Source organism: Arvicanthis niloticus, chromosome 4 (genome assembly GCF_011762505.2).
Source record: "Arvicanthis niloticus isolate mArvNil1 chromosome 4, mArvNil1.pat.X, whole genome shotgun sequence".
Classification (NCBI taxonomy): domain Eukaryota; kingdom Metazoa; phylum Chordata; class Mammalia; order Rodentia; family Muridae; genus Arvicanthis; species Arvicanthis niloticus.
In genome coordinates, this window is record NC_047661.1 from 59,773,043 (window position 1) to 59,790,379 (window position 17,337).

The window sequence follows — 17,337 nt, forward strand, 5'->3', positions numbered from 1 at the left end:
AGGACATAGCCAAGGAGGAGGGAGGAGGCAGCTGACACAGGAATTAAGCTGAAGTTGATTGGCACTTGCTATATGGTTGGAAACAAAAGTGTTTTCTATACAGGCAAGTTATTAACATACGTGTCCTAATCTACTTGTTGCTGGTATGCATTAATTGGCACATAGAACCTCACACCAGTGTGGAAAGAAGAGATGCGTGGACACCCAGGGTGAACTGGCTTGATCTCATCCTACATGGTAGAAACCCTGGATTTCTGGCTTTGAGACCCTGGGCAGTTCAGGTTCTGAAGTGGGTACTACCTAATTTGTGTGAAACTTGTGATCAAGTGAGCCAGATCAGGGTATCTGAAAAGTACCTTTTCTTTCTGAGACACTGTAAGTTTGGAAGCATTAGAACCAAGTCACACTTTGCTGGAAGGGTGTTAAGGAGATAGACTTGGATTCAAGTCTCTTTTGTGACACTTTTTAGAAGGTAGAGCCAAGGATGTACTGGAGAGAGTTTCTCATTTTTCTGTTTTCTACTTTACTCATCTCATAAGTTATGGGGAAACACGAGATGTTTGTGGACATGTAAAATGGCTCCTTGTTCATGGAAAGCTCAGAGTAAATGGAAAATGTAAAAACTATTACCACAAAGCTAGAAATTAAGTTGTTGAGATGCTAATAACCAAAGTTAACTGAACTACCCACCTCCAGGCACTTCAGTTGAACAAGTTTGTTTTGATGTTGGAAATTACGATTGAGTGCTACTTACTTCACAAACATAATTTGTTACCTTTTTTTCCAGATGGTAATGTACTTACACAGATTTATTAATTTTCTCTCTAGTTGAAACTTAAAAATGTGAGTCTACATTCAGAGTAAGAACAACACAAAACTGTAGCAACCAACCTTCACAAAATTGACTTAGAACATTACCTATCTGGTGGTCTGTGCATTGATACATTTATCCTCCCACATTTGGACATGGGTAAGTAGGTCCGTGTGCATCTGTTTTAATGTCTTCATCAGGTTTATGTGGCTTTTGTGGGATGTCTGTCTTTCTCTTTCTTTCTTTTTTTTCTTAGAGAGATGCTAAGAAGTTACTTGGAGCTGTGGATGGCTCCAGGGCAAAGACCAGGCAGTCTGCTAAGTCTCCATGGGGTTCTGAAGCTGAGCCCTCAGCATGGGCCCAGTCCTTTAGAAATCCTGAAGTGGATCAGGCTTGTTTCTGAGGCTCTCTACTTGCCCACTTATTGTTTTCTTCCTACCTAAAGTATTACATAAAATGATTATTTTGCTTGAGATATGTTTAATAAGTAAAAAAATCTCTGAAAAGGATTTATGATACAACACATTCTGAGGATGTTTTTAAAAGTTGTAATTCTGAAATAACCATAGACTGACAAGAACTTGGGAAAATACCACAGTGGGGTCCCCCATGCTCTTTGCTCGGCTTCTTTCCGCCGATGGCATAACCTTACACAACTAAACTAGCATCAAACTACAGATTAACTTTGGTGTCTTATGACTCATAGATATGGGTAGAGAACTGAAGGATAAAAGGTCAGCTCTTCCGAGCCCAGATCAGCATTGGTGTGTCACTGAATAGCAATTCTGGGTTAAGACACTGCTCCAGCCACTTTATCTCTTCAGAGCAAGGTTGAAGCTACAGTTATACTTCATTCTATTGCTTATTAAAGTATCTGGCATTCATTTGTGTTTTTGGTTAACACATGGCTCTACATCTATTGAGAGTCTTGCTGTTTTCAAGGCCCAATTATTTGTGCCACCCCTGCTGAGGATGATCATGGACCAGGGGAAAAAGCATGAATCCAAATCACTCAAATCTTGAGATTTATTAGTGTGAGCCTGCAACAAAACCCAGAATGTCCTTAGGTCTTACTGAATTGTTTCTACATGATCGTCGTTGTGAAGATTTAAATTTTTTCCCTAACAAAGCCTGAATACATGAGCCCTGGGAAGTAGATAGGATAAAATATTTGATTGCCATTTTACAAACTGAGGTTCAAAGAGGGCACATTAATTGCTGAGAATCATGGGACCAGGACATGGCTCCACAGCTGCACTTGCTAAGATGGTGTCTTCTTTGATATCACATTACCTTCCCAAAGTACCAGAGGTCAGGATCAACACAAAACAAACCAATACAACATTGCACACAACACCACACTGTAATATAGCACAGCATACATAACACAACACAACAACCAAACAAGCCAAACAAAACAAACCCAGTAAATAGAGTAGGTATCCACAGCCCAGGGGAGCAGTGGGGGTCAGGAGCCTGGCTTCATGTGTGGCTGTCGATGTCTTTTGCTGATATCCTTCCTGGTGTGCACAGAAACTTAGGTGGAGTTGAGTTATGGACTACATTAAAGGTGGACTGAACTTATTATGGGTTATTATTTTGGGGTTTCTGCAAAAGCTCCTCCAGTTGCCCAGATAGCACAGTAGTCTGGGATCCTACTGCTCATCTCTGTGTTACCATGTTGCCCTCAGTCCAGGGGAAAGCATGGAATGTTGAGAATTTGGAACTTGCAACTATGCAACTATTAACAGTTTTCTGTTTTTGTTGTTGTTTGTTTGGTTTTGATTTTGTTGCTTTAAACCTAAAGAGAATATAAATCATCATCCTTATCACTTTCAAAGTTTTGCTCGTGAAAATAATTTATTGCAGGGCGGTGGTGAGTAATTCCAGCACTCCAGAGACAGAGGCAGGTAAATCTCTGTGAGTTCAAGGCCAACCTGGTCTATAGAGTTCTAAGACAACCAAGGCTACACAAAGAAACCCTTTCTCAAAACAAAACAAAACAAAACAAAACAAAACAAAACAAAACAAAACAAAAACTAAAACAAAACAAAACAAAAAAAAAAACCATCAAGAAAAGAATTTAACATGGAGAATTTTTATAGCCTGGAACATCTTTAGTATTACATCAGTCAAAATTCCTTCTTAACCAGCTCTGAACACCTTTTATATCTTTTAAGTTTTTCTAGTAGAATACCTGTTGTAGAAGAATTCCTTTAGATCTATGCACCTCCTTGAGATTGAATAGGAAATGTTAAAATTGATCATTAGTTTCAGTGGGCTTTTGCTGCAAATGTCAAAAGCCCAGGAACAGTTTGTGTGTGTGTGTGTGTGTGTGTGTGTGTGTGTGTGTGTGTGTGTATTTGTAGCCCTGAAACCTTAGGTATTGGATTATAATTAGAAAGATCCAGTCTTTTATTATGATTTGCAATTTGAATTTTTCTTACTTTAGATAAAAGTATGAGTGCCACAGTTAAGATTGAGATAGAGAAAATTAGGAGAAGATTAGTCTCAGAGATTTCTAGTCATTTCTCTAGTTTTGAAATTGTCTCAATCTTTAACTAAACTATTTAGTTGTACTGTGGTCAGAAGAGAAAAGGAGAAAAAAAATCATCAAAGTATTGTATATGCTATCAGAGTTAAGAGATTTAAGATGGAATGTGACCCTGAGAAATTCAGTAGATTATCTTAGCATAAACACCACATTTGTAGGACTTGAGAGACAGAAGAATATAAACCAGCTTGTGCTTTAAATTTGATGATGCTCACAACCCACCTCCTCCCACAATCCTAATGTATTAAAGAAACTCAGAAACTTTCATTCTGACCTGGGGTTGGGTTATTTCATTGTTCTAACAAGCATGGAGGTTTTCTTAACTCAGAGAGGTGATTTAATGAGGTATAATGTATAACGACCCTTTCCCTTGAATTTTAAATAAGATTAAAAAAAAATCTTATGGCTTAATATACAAAGGAAATTTGCCTTTATAGCAAAAGTAAAATGACTTATTTTCTTGAGTCCCTATGGGTTTCATTTCTTTATGCTTTCCCTTGCTTTTCTTTCAAGGAACAGTGCAAAAACCCTGGCAACAGAGTTACATGGCTATATCTCTGTGTAGATGCCCACCCCGGCAGCACATCACAGGATGGCAATACACTACAGCCACATAGAAACGAACAAATATTAGTCTGTGTAGCACAACAGACCTAGTCCTTGCAAAGAACTTATAGATTCTCTTTAAATATTAAAATACTGCTTATCAGTGATAAAAGTTGGCTTAATAAAGCTTAGGCTTATAAAATATGTTAGTTTTGCTTAACTTTTGACTATGTCAAAGATATTCCAGTAAAATCAGAAAAATACTAGGAAGAATGATCCTAAAGTGAGCTTGCAGTTTTTATCAGAGCATGCATTTTAGCTTAAAAGCATGAATGTAAGGAATGAACATTTGCACTTGAGACTATTTCACAAAGCACCGAAGCACATAAAATTAGACACCGAGCATACTCACAATATTTTCCAATAATGAAGATGCAGAAGAAGAATGGACCAGATGTCATTTCCTTCTTTCTGAGCAACTGATTAATGAAAGATAAAACGTGGTCTTGGATGAAATGAGTCGCGCACAGCTCACAGTGGTTGTGCTATTTCTGTCTGCAGTCTTAGCAGCTATAAGGCAGATCTCTCTCTCTTTCTCTTTCTCTCCCTCTTCCCCTCCCTCCCTCCCTCCCACCCTTATTTCTTTTCTTCTTTTATTGCTCTGCCCCTCCCTCTTTCCTTTTGAGTCCCTTTTCTGAAAGTCTATCTATCTTTCTACACACACACACACACACACACACACACACACACACACACACACAGGGGGGGGAGAGATATGAGTGGCAAGGAAAGTTTCTGAGAGCACATAGACTCTGTTTACACTAAACAGTTTGTTTCTATGCTCTGCAAAAGTCTCCACATACATATATGGACATTGGCCATGCTGTTAGAAAGAACTTGAACTGAGGTAAATCTAAAGCAAAATAAAAATTTCTCTCTCTATGAATCCTTTTGTGGCACAACTCTAAAGGGGGAATTAAGGTGTGACTGCAGTGGCATTTTAAATCTGTTTGGAAAATTGAGCAATAGTTATGGCTCAAACAAAAACACAAAAATCACATACCTCAAAATCCTTTTGTACTCCTGGATTTGACTTTAGTAGAGACCTTGAAATGCTGTGGTGGAACACTAAGGTCTTCCTGGATCCACATCTTAGGGATTCTGACACTTTGGGGCTGGCAGCTGTTTTTTGAACCTGGTTTTCAAGAAGATTCCTGTTCTTCATGATGGCTCTGGGGCTTCACACGGGGTACACTTGATGTGTGGCACAGGCCCTAGTGCACAGCAGGTAACTACCAAATGGCCGTCATTCATGTGACAAGCTTTAATCTGGCCTGCATGGGAAGAAGAAAAGTATATAAGTACAAACCGCATTTGTATGAGCAGCATTTTGTCTTAGCCAGAGTATACAATTCTTATTTTTTACTTAGTGTATTTCTAGAATTAATGGTTATCACAATCACATAAGGCTTTGAAAGGGATGGAGAAAGGAGGGGGTAGAGGAAACGTGAGCTAAGGTGAAGTACGCATGAAGCTACTTGGGGGCCTATGATCTTAAACCCTGATACAGAATATAATAAGAGTGGATTTTGGAACCCATGTTATATATAAGAACTGGGCAGTGATTTATACCACGAGCCAAAGATTGAAGCAGGGATGAGAGCAGTGTGTAGAGAATGGTGGGGATAAGGGTTGTCATAACCAAATTAAGAGCATATGAAGAACCCTTATAAAACTCACTGTACTAGTTTGAAAACTAAAAAGTATAACCAAAATCCAGGCAGTGGTGGCGCATGCCTTTAAGCCCAGCACTCAGCAGGAAAAGGCAGGTGGATCTCTGAGTTTGAGGCCAGCCTGGTTTACAGCGAGAGTTCCAGGATATATCTATCCTGGAGTTCAAACAGAGGAAACACACATGCATAAAAATGCTTTACCCAGAGGACGTGAGTTTTAAAAGAAAACCTGTGTTACCTAAGGCACAGGTTACCTCCCTATAGATTATTGGTCAGGGAGACCCAGAGACACTCAGAAAAGTATAGGTTACTGCCATTGCTCTTGTAACTAGATGGTAAGACTCTTCTGCTTGAAGACACCCACACATTGATTTTAAGACGTATATCAGATCTTGATGCAAGACGTAAGGCAGACCTTGAGCAGAGCAGGAAACACTTCTTATTTCCTATAACAGCAACAGCTATGCAGGATACTGGAGGAGAAAAAACATAGTCTTATGTAGAATTGTCTGTGGCAATATTAACCTGCCAGGCAAGATGTGCCCATTGGTGCAATTATGGCAAGGCTGTTTATTAAGGAAAACCATTTACTCTCTGATTGGTTTGAGGTCTGTTACACAGAAAGGAATTCATACCTGGTAAACTCAGTCAAAACTCATGGTCATATTTTTTTTTATGAAATAAATTACTTCTACAGGAGAGAAAAGACAATTAAAATAACTTTTTGGCCACGATTTAGAGAAAGGTTTCACATATTAAAATCAGTAAAACAAATTCTTTTAGAGTCTATTCTCTTCAAACATTTGAAAAAGCTCCTTGGGTGCAAACTTGCCTATAGTTAAGAATTACTGTATTTTAGTCATAGATTCTCTTGAGTAATATTTAGACATTGTTTTATTTTTGTGTTTTTGAGGCAAGGTTTCTCTGTATAGCTTCAGCTGTCCTGCAACTTGCTCTGTAGAGGATGCTGTTCTTGAACCTGGAAATCTGCCTGCCTCTGCCTCTCATGTTCTGGGATTAAAGGTGTGTGCCACAACTGCCTGGCTAGACTTGTTTTTAAATGTCTGATTATTGACATTAAGTTATTTTTACATAGACTTTGGATTAAAGTGAATTTTCTTGTTTGGCAATTTGAAGACAGACAGACAGTCAGACAGACAGACAGACAGACACACACACACACACACACACACACACACACACACACACACACACACACACACAGAAAAACAAAACCAAAAAGAGATGGAGTAGATTCTTCCTCCTCTTCGTGCCCTAGCCGGTTCATTCTAAATGTGCTTGAGTGGTATGGGAGGATCCATGGTGCCCGAGCCTCTGCATGCTTAAGCGTTGTCCTGGTTTTCCATCCTGTTTTGGTGTAGATTTAGATTAATAGAACTATGTCCTTTCTTATCTCAGGGCTTCTTTATGAAGCCACAGAAGCACTCTGAGTAATAGCAAAGCTCTCTGAAAATTACTCCCTCTAACAACCCAGGGTCAAGCTAGAAAAGCATTTTGCCCAGCCACACTTCCATCTGTTAGACCTGTGAGGCCCCATGACCTTTTCATCCCTCCTCACCTAAAAGCCACCATGCTCTTCTGCACCAGTCAGTCACTACCATGCTCAACAGTAGAGATAGCTATTTTGTTAATGCTTTTTGATTGTAGACCCGAGTTTTCCCAAAGTCAGAAGCTCATGAAAGCTCACTCAGAGTTTCATGGGATAGACAGAGTCCATAATTTGCTAACCACAAATGCAAAACGTTAAGTACAACCCAAGGGCAAAAGAAGCAATCTGTCAAATTGCTCATCCTGTGGTTCCCTTTCTATCATAGGTGACAGCTGCCAATCAGTTAAGACTCTTGGAGTATTCATCATTTGTAAGTTCCACCCAAAGACAATTTTAGCTGTCTTAATTTAGCACTAATCAAACTATTAAAAATGAGTTGACTTTTGGAGACTGATATTGGCGACATTGCTAAACATGGAATTGGATAGAGTAGTTAATAGGTACAGATATTTTTAAAGATGTTTTATGAAAAATCCAAGCAATTTTTTCCTTAATGCAAAGTGACCAGAAACATTATTATTGCAGAAAAATCATCCAGTAAGTGGAAAACCAAGCCCCAATTCATTGCCAAACGTCCCATTGAGGGATATAGCATGGAAGTAGAATTTAGTATTCGTCAGCAAAATTGATAGTGTGACGAAATGAGGGCAGGGCTGAGAAGTATAGCTTTATCTCCCTCTGCGTGTATATGGCTGCATATAGGAGCATGTATGTAGCTGTTATTTATCCACCTATCATTTTAAAGCAAATGAAAGTAAATGGTATTTGTTAAGTACAAACTCTCTGAATACCTTAGGATTATTAGCTTGGTCTAAATTGGTTTCCTCATCCTCCTACTATAGGCTCGTTCTACTTAAATTATGTTCATCTAATTCGAGACCAATAGTATGGTCTTGGATATGACCATAAGCAGCGATATGGAATATTGATTAGGAGCCTCCTCCAATATGGGAGATTTTAATCTCAGAATAAATTGCTACACAATGCTAAACTGTTGTAGTTCATAGTTTGATGTGACTGTGCAGTGTGCAAACAGAAGATATTATCAAAAAGAACAGTGTACTTTTTTTTTTTGAGACACCTTACTATATCCTTGGGTTAGCCTCAAGCTCATGTTCCTACTGCCTGACAGTCTCCAGAGTGTTGGTATTGCAGATACTCACCATTATAATGGACTAAGAGAATTATCTTAATTGTATTTAATCATAAGAATAGTTTGACTTTAGAACAGGGACGTCTAACAGAATGTGAGCTATTGATACAATTTTAGGGTTTTTAGAATCTACATCAAAGAAGTAAAATAAACATCAAATGACTTTAGTTTTAATGATTCATTTTATTAAGATCAACACACCCAAAATATTAATGTTATGTTTGAATACTTGGTTATCAAGTGGTAACACTCTTTTTGGGAGATTGTGAAACCCTAACAAAATGGGAAATAGTTGAAAGAAGTTATTCATGGGATAATCAGACCTTGAGGGTTATAGTTTTTCCTACTTTCTGTCTTATCACTATTTTCTAAAGTGCCCAGATATAAGGGATGTGAGCAAGTGTCCATTGCTCTATGTTTGAGGTAGTATCCTATCATCATATATTTTCTATTATGAGAGACTGTACTTAAAACGATGAGTCTAAATAGATATTCCCCCCTTGCCTTCCTTCTTGTGAGGTGTTTGGCCACTGTAAGGGTTAAAGATAACTAATATGCAAAGAGGAGGAGGGGGAAGTGAACATGATAGCTCAAAACACATTGTGTACATGTCTGAAATTCTCAGAGAATAAATAAAAATATTATATTGAAAATCAAAGTAATGAATACACAAAATTGGTACCAGATAGAGAGTCTTCGTTGTGACTACCTACCTCACTGTGTGATTTATAAGCCTTTGGAACTACTTTGTGGGAGGAATGTGAAAGAGTTTAGACCTGCTTGCTAGAGACGTCCTTAAGTGCTGTAAGCAGAGATTAATGGGCCATTAAGGAGGAAACTCAGAAGACCAGGATGCTGATAAAAATGTGGACAGTAAAGACTGGTCTTGTAAAGTTGGAGAGAAAAACAAAGACTCTATCAGGAACAGGCTTAGATGTCATCCATGCTACATCCTGACTGAATTCTGTGAATGTCCCCCAAAACTTCAGTGATAGTAAACTTAAAAGCAGTGGACTGAATTTGCTTAGTGGAAATTCCAAGACAATAAATCATTCAGCCAGTGGCATGGTTTCCATTGCATTTACTCAGATTTCAGTAAAAGGAATTAAAGAAAATGGAACAGAAGATATGAGAAAAGTTTTTGGTGAGGGAAGGATTTAGAGTTGTAGGCAGGACCCGTGCCGACAGAGACCGTGTTATTAAAGCGATTAAGCGATTAGTACAATTCAGAAAAACTCATACTTTGACCCAGTCAATGAAGAGCTCCAGGGAGCAAACACATCTACAGAACTTTTATTAAAAAAATAGTAATTGAACAAAGAAACTCTCCTCTAAGGACATCCTTCTCAGCAGGACTCCCTAGAGAAGTCTTTTCACAGGTCAGCTTTAAAAGCACATAGAAACCATTCCAGTTTTGGTCCAAGGGAGCTAGGGTACCTGTCCAGCTATCACTAGAAACTGACACAGTCCATATGGTACTAATTTTATAGGCATGGAAACTGTAAGAGCTGGAGGGCTATAGAGACTTGCATCAAGGTTCCAAAAGGCCAACAAGGTTAGTTGATATGAAGTAAGGTCTGATTCCCCTATAGTGCTCCTAAGACAGAGACATGTGAAGCTGTAAAGGTGAAAGAGACCCAGTACATTAGAGATGCCTGTAAGAAGCCTGTTAAGGAGAGCTGAATGTATTGGGAGAAACTGGATATATATATATTTACATATAAATATATTTATATAAAAATATATAAAATATGCATATGAGATATATATATATAAAGTAAGCATGTGTGTTGCAGTCAACAAATCTGGAAGAATGGGTTACTCAACCCCACTGCAGTCCAAATGACGCCATCATGATCTCACAGATGCCAGACATGGACTTTGAGATTTGATTTTTGTCCTTCTGAGTTTTGCTCTAATATTCTTTCAAAGATAATATTTTATCTGTTCTATTGTATTAGAAATACATAAGTTAATTTATTTTCATTGAAAATAGAGTCCTCTCTCATAGAACACATCCTTACCATGGTTTCACCTTCCTCCACTCCTCCTAGCAACCCCTCAGCTTCCCTCTCCCACAGATCCATTTTTCCTTTGTTTCCTCTTCAGAAAAGAGCAAGCCTCTAAGAGACAACAGCCAAACAGGATGATACAACCAAACAAGATGCAATAAGATGAGACCAAAGCCCTCATATTGAGGCTGCACAAGGCAAGTAGAAAATGAGTCCCAAGAACAGGCCAAAGAGTCAGAGATACACGCCTGCTCTCACTGTTAGGGCTCTCACAAAACCACCAAGCTGTCAGCCATAACATGTACTCAAAGAACCTGGTAGAGACGCATGCAGCTCCATGCTTGCTGCTCCAGTCTCTGTGAGAACATATGAGCCCTGCTTAACTGATTTAGTGGGCCATGTTCTCCTGGTGTCCTTAATCCCTTTTGATCTCCACAGGGCCCCTTGGCCAACAACTCAACCTAATGCAACCCAGTTCCATCAATGGGAGTGTTGCCTGGCTACAAAAGATGGTTAGTTCAGATTCGCTAAAAGTAACTTATTTTTGACAGAAATATTTCCTCTCCTTTTGAGAGGAGGGACTCCAAGGAGATCTCCTATTTAGATTCCTTCTATGCATAATGTGTAGCTGTGGGTCTCTGCACCTACTCACATATACTACCAAAAGAAGCCTCTTTAATGATGACTGAATAAGGCACCAATCTGTGAGTATAGCAGAATATCATTAGGAATCATTTTGTTTATTTTATTTGATTGTTCTGTTTAGTTCTACCCTAAGTCTCTGCTGCTCAGGCTCTTGTTTCTGACCATCCATGCAGCATGGATCACGGGCTCACTCTTGTGGAGTGGGCCTCAAGTTAAACCAAACAAGAAACACAAATTCTGCTCCACTATTGTCCCAACACATCTGTTGGGCAGGACAGATTGTAGGCGGGCTTTGTGGCTGTTTCCAGGTGTTTCCAGGTTTCTCTTTGCACAGCATGCAGAGTACCTCCCTGCACCAAAGAGACTACACTGTAGTGGTAAAGGCTCCATGCAGGCACCAGCTGGACCTCTCAACAATCAATGGGCTATGTGGAGTTATCCTAGCAATGGAACCTCACTGTCAGTTTTCAGAGATCAACCCTCTGTCCTAGATAGCATCATCCTGGATTGTTTGGAGATCTCCACAGGACCCCTTGGCCAACAACTCAACCTAATGCCACCCAGTGCCACCACTGGAAGCCTTGCCTGGTTACAAAAGATATCCAGTCGAGATTCAGTAAACATAACTTATTTTTGACAGAAAAATTTCACATGAGATTGGCTTGAGCTTAGAAGAGACTTAGGACTTTTGGATAATGTAAAGTTGACAATGAAAGCTACCATTTGTTTTCACAACCATTTGATAAATGGAATGGGATTTTAATATTACAAGTTAGAAAAGTCATCCTTTAGACACTACACAGCTCTTTAAAGTGAATCCATTTCATTTCATTAAGACGGTCATACTATATTTCTCTCATTGCCCTTCAGATGAGTAAAAACTTCACATCACAACTATGAGCCACACTATGGAAACATCTGTTGTACTCCAGGCTGAAGTGGTGGTGGAAGTCTTTAAAAATATTGATGGAGCAGGGTGTGGTCACATGTGCTCATAAGCCCAACACTTGGGAGCCTGAGTGGGAGAATCAGGAGTTCAAGACCACTTACCAGCTCTTGGGAAGGCCTTTCCTTTGACTACCCTGAAAATCTTTGTCTGAAGTGGATGTGGGAAGATTGGCTGTCTTTGGAGACCTATTGGATTCAGGGCATTTTGTAAGCAAATCTACCGGTCACATAACTTGTTAGCTAGACTGATAATCTCTGTAGTAACCCATACTGAATTAATATCACTGGGTTTTTACTTTTTCACTCCAGTTACTTTCACATGTCAATAGCTACTCAGTACTTCCTTGGGGGTGATTCTGTGGACACAGCTCTCTGGTTTGCTGTGCTGTTCCCTTCCTTCCTGTCTCCTCATTTAATGAACTCACTGGGGGTACCTTGCCTCCATGAGGCTGAGGTTAGACAGTTCTTTTGTCTTCTCTACAGAGTCACTGGTTTAATTAGGAGGAGGTCCAGGGATGTGCTAACAGGTGGTTTGACCCTCTTAAATTTAGGGAGTGCTTCAGAGATTTTTTTTTTTTTTTTTTTTTTTTTTAGCAAGGATATAATGATCCAACTCACTCTAGTTCTTATTGAAAGACTGTTTTGAGTTGGCCTTTGTTGATAAGAGAAGTTTTCCATTTTATCTTTTACTGGTTGTGGTTAAGAAGCAGCTGTAAAAGAGTTGCTTTACGTCATGGAGTTCTGAGTTTCTAGACTCCGTTATTTCTTCTTTCAAGTTTCCCACTTAAAAAAAAATTACTCATTATTTCTGCCTGTCTGTGTATGGCGGTGCAGGGGCATGTCATGGTGTAGATGTGGAGGCATAGAACAATTTTGTTCAATTCGTTTTCTCTTTCTACCTTTACATGGGAGCCAGGGATCCAACACAAGTGCCATGCTTTTGAGGCAAGTGCCTTTACCCACTGAGCCACCTCCCTCCCCACTCTCTGTATTAAATTGGCTAATTGTTAATAAGCTAATTTGTTTTTTTTGTAAATGTATGTGAAACAAGGAAACTAACACTCATCTTCAAACTCGTGTGATGTCTTAGTCCTAGGATTATAAATTGATCAGCACTGTCTGCTTGCCAAGTTGTCATTGGAAACAATGTCAATAGATGTCTTACCATGCTTAACGAGCTCACTAGTCTCAGGGCCTGCTTCAGGGGTGTTCTTCCTGGCTATCACCAGCCTTGATGCCAATACTAGCTGTACACACATATTATGTGCATCATAATAATACATCTTATAAATAATGTCATAGAAATGATAACACGCCACATCTAGCCACTGTAATAATACATCTTATAATACATCTTATAAATAATGTCATAGAAATGATAACACGCCACATCTAGCCACTGTCTTTACAGGCAGTTAGCATATGCTAGGCTGGGACACACTGACGGCCGCCCCTGCATAAAGCTTTTTTTTTCTCTCATTATGCTCAGTCAGAGAGACTCAAGCAGATAAGACTCTGGCTGGTTACACAGTCCCACAGCTCTGTGTGGGGGAAGGTGACAAATAATGCCAGAGGTATAAAACCCAGAGGCGACTGTTTAATCAGAGGCTGTGTCTCATTTGCATTCTAATTAAGCTTAGGGTGCCTTTTCTTTTTACTTGAAAAGTTTACCAAAAACTATGTCAAATAATCTTTTCACAGTTTCTTTGATATAATCTTTACCAAAACCCTTTTACTTTATGATTACACACCCATTCAAGCCTCTTCTTTTGTAACATTTAGTTTCAAAGTATATGAGAAGTTTTATGATAAAATATCACATACTAGTGAATATTTCTATAAAAATTTGAAATATCTTTGAAATACTTTTGAAATATTGTTATCAGTAATGGAATATGCCTCTGTATTACATCTTTAAAAAACATTTTATTAGTTCTTTAAGAATTTCATACATTTTGATTATATTCATGTCTCTCTGTAAAGCCTTCCCAGATATAAAGGGATTTTTTTAAACTAATAACTAATAATAATACTTAATGACTAAGTTACTGGCTTCCCAGTCTAGGACAAAGGCATCTTATAGTTTTTCACCTGTCACTGCTCAACAGAATCCCCACGACAAAGAGAACGAGAGAGGAGTTAATTTTAGCTAATGCACATGGCAATGCCTGAGAGCATGGATACAGGATGCTCCCAGGGTGGAGGCAGTGAGTTGCACTTCCATAATCAGCGACAGAAGACGGCCACAAATCAAGACATTTTCTAAACACATTGTTAGGAGCATTAGGGAGACAGGTCACAGCACAGTGAGGAGACCTGTGTGACAGGTGCTAGAGATCATCTGGTGACAAATGCAGCTTCTGGGGTAAGAGGTAGGTGTCTGTTAGTACATTCCGAAGGCTTTACCTGACTGTTGAAAGGATGGTAGGTCAGACAGACACAGAGGTGCCTACTAATGACTATTGAGATGGATAAAGATGACCCAAGGTAATGTAGCTTGGGATCTGTAACATTCTAACTCTCTCAGAGTTGTAATTATTATCATTCATCCCTGAAGAATCTTTTAGAGAATTACACTTCATTACATCTATGAATGTATGTATATAGAAGGGGCTTGGAGTGCATATGCCACACGGTGCATATGTGGAGGTAAGAAGACAATTTGAGAGAGCTGGATCTTTCCTTCCATGTTATGTAGGTCCAGCAGATGGAACTCACCTGGTCAGGCTTAGTGGCAAGTACTGTTATGGAAACTTTGTTCACAGTTTCCTCCCCTGTCAGCAGTGCTCCCATGCCAGCTGCTTTACTGTGTCATCCTCTTCCCAATTCTGAATTAGTCAGATTAACTGGAGTGCAGGTGGCAGGAATCCAACTGAGATGAGGTCCACAGATCTTCTACCCCGACTCTGCTTCTGATCTCCCCATCCTGCACTTCTAGCCCTTCTCTCCTAATCTCTTGACTTTCTGTTTTCTCTTAGCTTAGAATGGCTTTCTCTGTGTGCCTGGCAAAATGGCTGCTGGTGAGCTCTGGTTCTTCTCTTTTCAGCTCTCTGCTCATCAGAGCAAGGAAGCGCCTTCAAGGGTTCTCAAGAACTAGTGGCGCTGTTCTCTGACTAGGTTACAACTTTAATCTAAACTAAGAATTGTGTCTAGGGTCTCATGATCATACTGATCTAAGACTACATTATGAACTGTTCTTGATTATGGGCCACAACTGTAAATAGACTAATGGTCAAAACGTTGGAGGTCAAATTTATGGTTTAACTACTACTGAAGTTTCGTAGGCCAGTAGGTAAAAAGGAAATCCTACTAAAACTGAAGAAGACATCGAACATGTTATGAGTTAAGTGGAACTGGGCGTGTTGACTCACACTTGCAAACCTAGCACTAGAGGTGTTGAGGCAAGAGTATGATGACTTCGAATCCAGCCTGGACTACACACTGAGATACAAGTCAGCCTGAGATAGATAGCAAGGCCTTGTACTAAAAACTAAACAATACAGAGTAACAACAACGATAAAACAAAACAAAACAAAACAAAACAAAACAAGGTAAGAGTGGGAATGGGTAAGAGAAGAGTGAGGTGCGGAGAGGAGTAGAGACCAAGGGAAACAAACTGTCAAAGGAAAACCCAGATAGCAATTCAGGGATCATCAGTGCAGTAGAATATAAGTCTATATTACTGTCTTGCACCGTGAGTCAGTGTTTATGTCACACAAGGAATGTACCTACAACCATCCCCACAGTCTCCATGCAAATGCTATGCTATTAACTATGTTGTGTTATTAACTATGTGATTAACATGTTATTAACTATGTTAACTATGCAACTCAGCTTATGACTTTTCTACATGAAGACAGATATATTCTCTTACATTACATTTTCTCTGTTGAGTGAAGACTCTTCAGACTACTAATAAAACAGCTTGTTGACGTAAGCAACCCTGGTTGTAAGGACAAAGACATGTCTCTTATTTCTCACTTAATCTTTAGAATGAGTAGTTCTAACTGGAGCTCCTAGGTTATTTCATCTATGTCCCAGATAACTTTCTATTACTCGTGTTTGGGTACCAGGCAGTAGCCATAGAAACCTCTCATCTATTGTTGCTTCCAGAGGTTAGCGGACCACTTCACACAACTGTATCTGATTGTGAAAAAGCTAATGAAAATAGTCTAGATCCCTTGCTGGTATCATGTTCTCAGGATGCTGCTCCTCACTTTCTAAAATACAAAGTGAAATTTTTTTTCACCACAGCCTATCTATCTCTAAGCACACTAACTAGTCACGTACTTTACCACATTACTTTTATGTTTGAAAGATGCAAGTAAGTACTGGAACCAGGTAAGGCAGAGAGGGGATGCCAGGTGCACAGCAGCTCCAGTCAAACCACAGACAGGCAAGTCATGGAATTACTTTGACAAGCTATTTCATTAGTAGAGTCTGTAATAGAGGAAGAAGTAATAGAATTGTAATAGAATGTAAAGTAACAGAATTGATCAATCAGTCTTCACATAGAAAATCATGAGCTTGATTGCGTAGCTATATGTTTTCTTAGCGTGATGGTAACCATCGTGCTGGCTGAAGTTACATTCCATGTGTGACAGAAACACTATGTGATTGGGGGGGGAGGGGGGGAGTCAAACTAGAAATGCCAGGAGAAAAACTGATGAAAGCTTAGCGTGTTAAGTGCTGATATTTACTGGATGAGAAGGATAGATGGGAGAAGAATTGAGCCCCAGAATGGGGGCTGTCTGAGTTGATTTTGTGTGCTGAGCCTCTTGCATTTGAAGTTGTTTTTTTAAGCAGCTGATGAGATCGTGTGGACAGCATGTGAGGCTGAGTACCCAAAGTGGTGGATGTGGAGGAGAGGAGCTGGAGAACATGATGCTGTATTACAGGATTAGGAAAGACAGGTTGGGTATGTGATGGTGGATGTAGGTGCTCAATTTCAGTGTTCTCAACCGATGGCCAACCCTACCCACTTTCATATCTATAGTGACCACACACATTGACTCCCTTTGTGTTAACCAGCAACTATTCACCCACTCCAACAATTTATTCATTTTGTTAATTTTAGCCAAATAGCTTGTAAGTCCACACAACGCAGTAGTACTTTTTTTATTTTTCAGAGGAGGAGAAAGCTAAAACACATTTCCTGGTGGGGTCATTGCTAAGATCGTGCCTACTTATTAAGTGAAACATTAAATGCTGAAAAGCAACTTCATCCAAAGATATGTCACAACAACAAAAATTCTCTTTATCTTATTTAACCCATGCACCTGAAGGAATAAATTTCAGAGAGCCAAATACTGGCAGGCAGCAAAACAAGCATAAGTTGTCAGTTCAAAAAAAAAGTACTTTGGTA

The 17,337-nt window shown here is 39.3% G+C and overlaps 1 protein-coding gene across 1 annotated transcript in view; it reads right to left on the reverse strand.

Annotated features, from left to right (window-relative positions):
- The window catches only part of Rxfp1 (relaxin family peptide receptor 1), a 116,002-nt gene extending 111,498 nt beyond the window's left edge, over positions 1–4,504 (reverse strand). The window contains exon 1 of the mRNA XM_034500702.2: positions 4,324–4,504. Coding sequence (XP_034356593.1) covers positions 4,324–4,372 — 49 coding nt within the window. The 5' untranslated portion in view covers positions 4,373–4,504. The remainder of the gene's footprint in view (positions 1–4,323) is intronic.
- Positions 4,505–17,337: the final 12,833 nt, after the last annotated feature.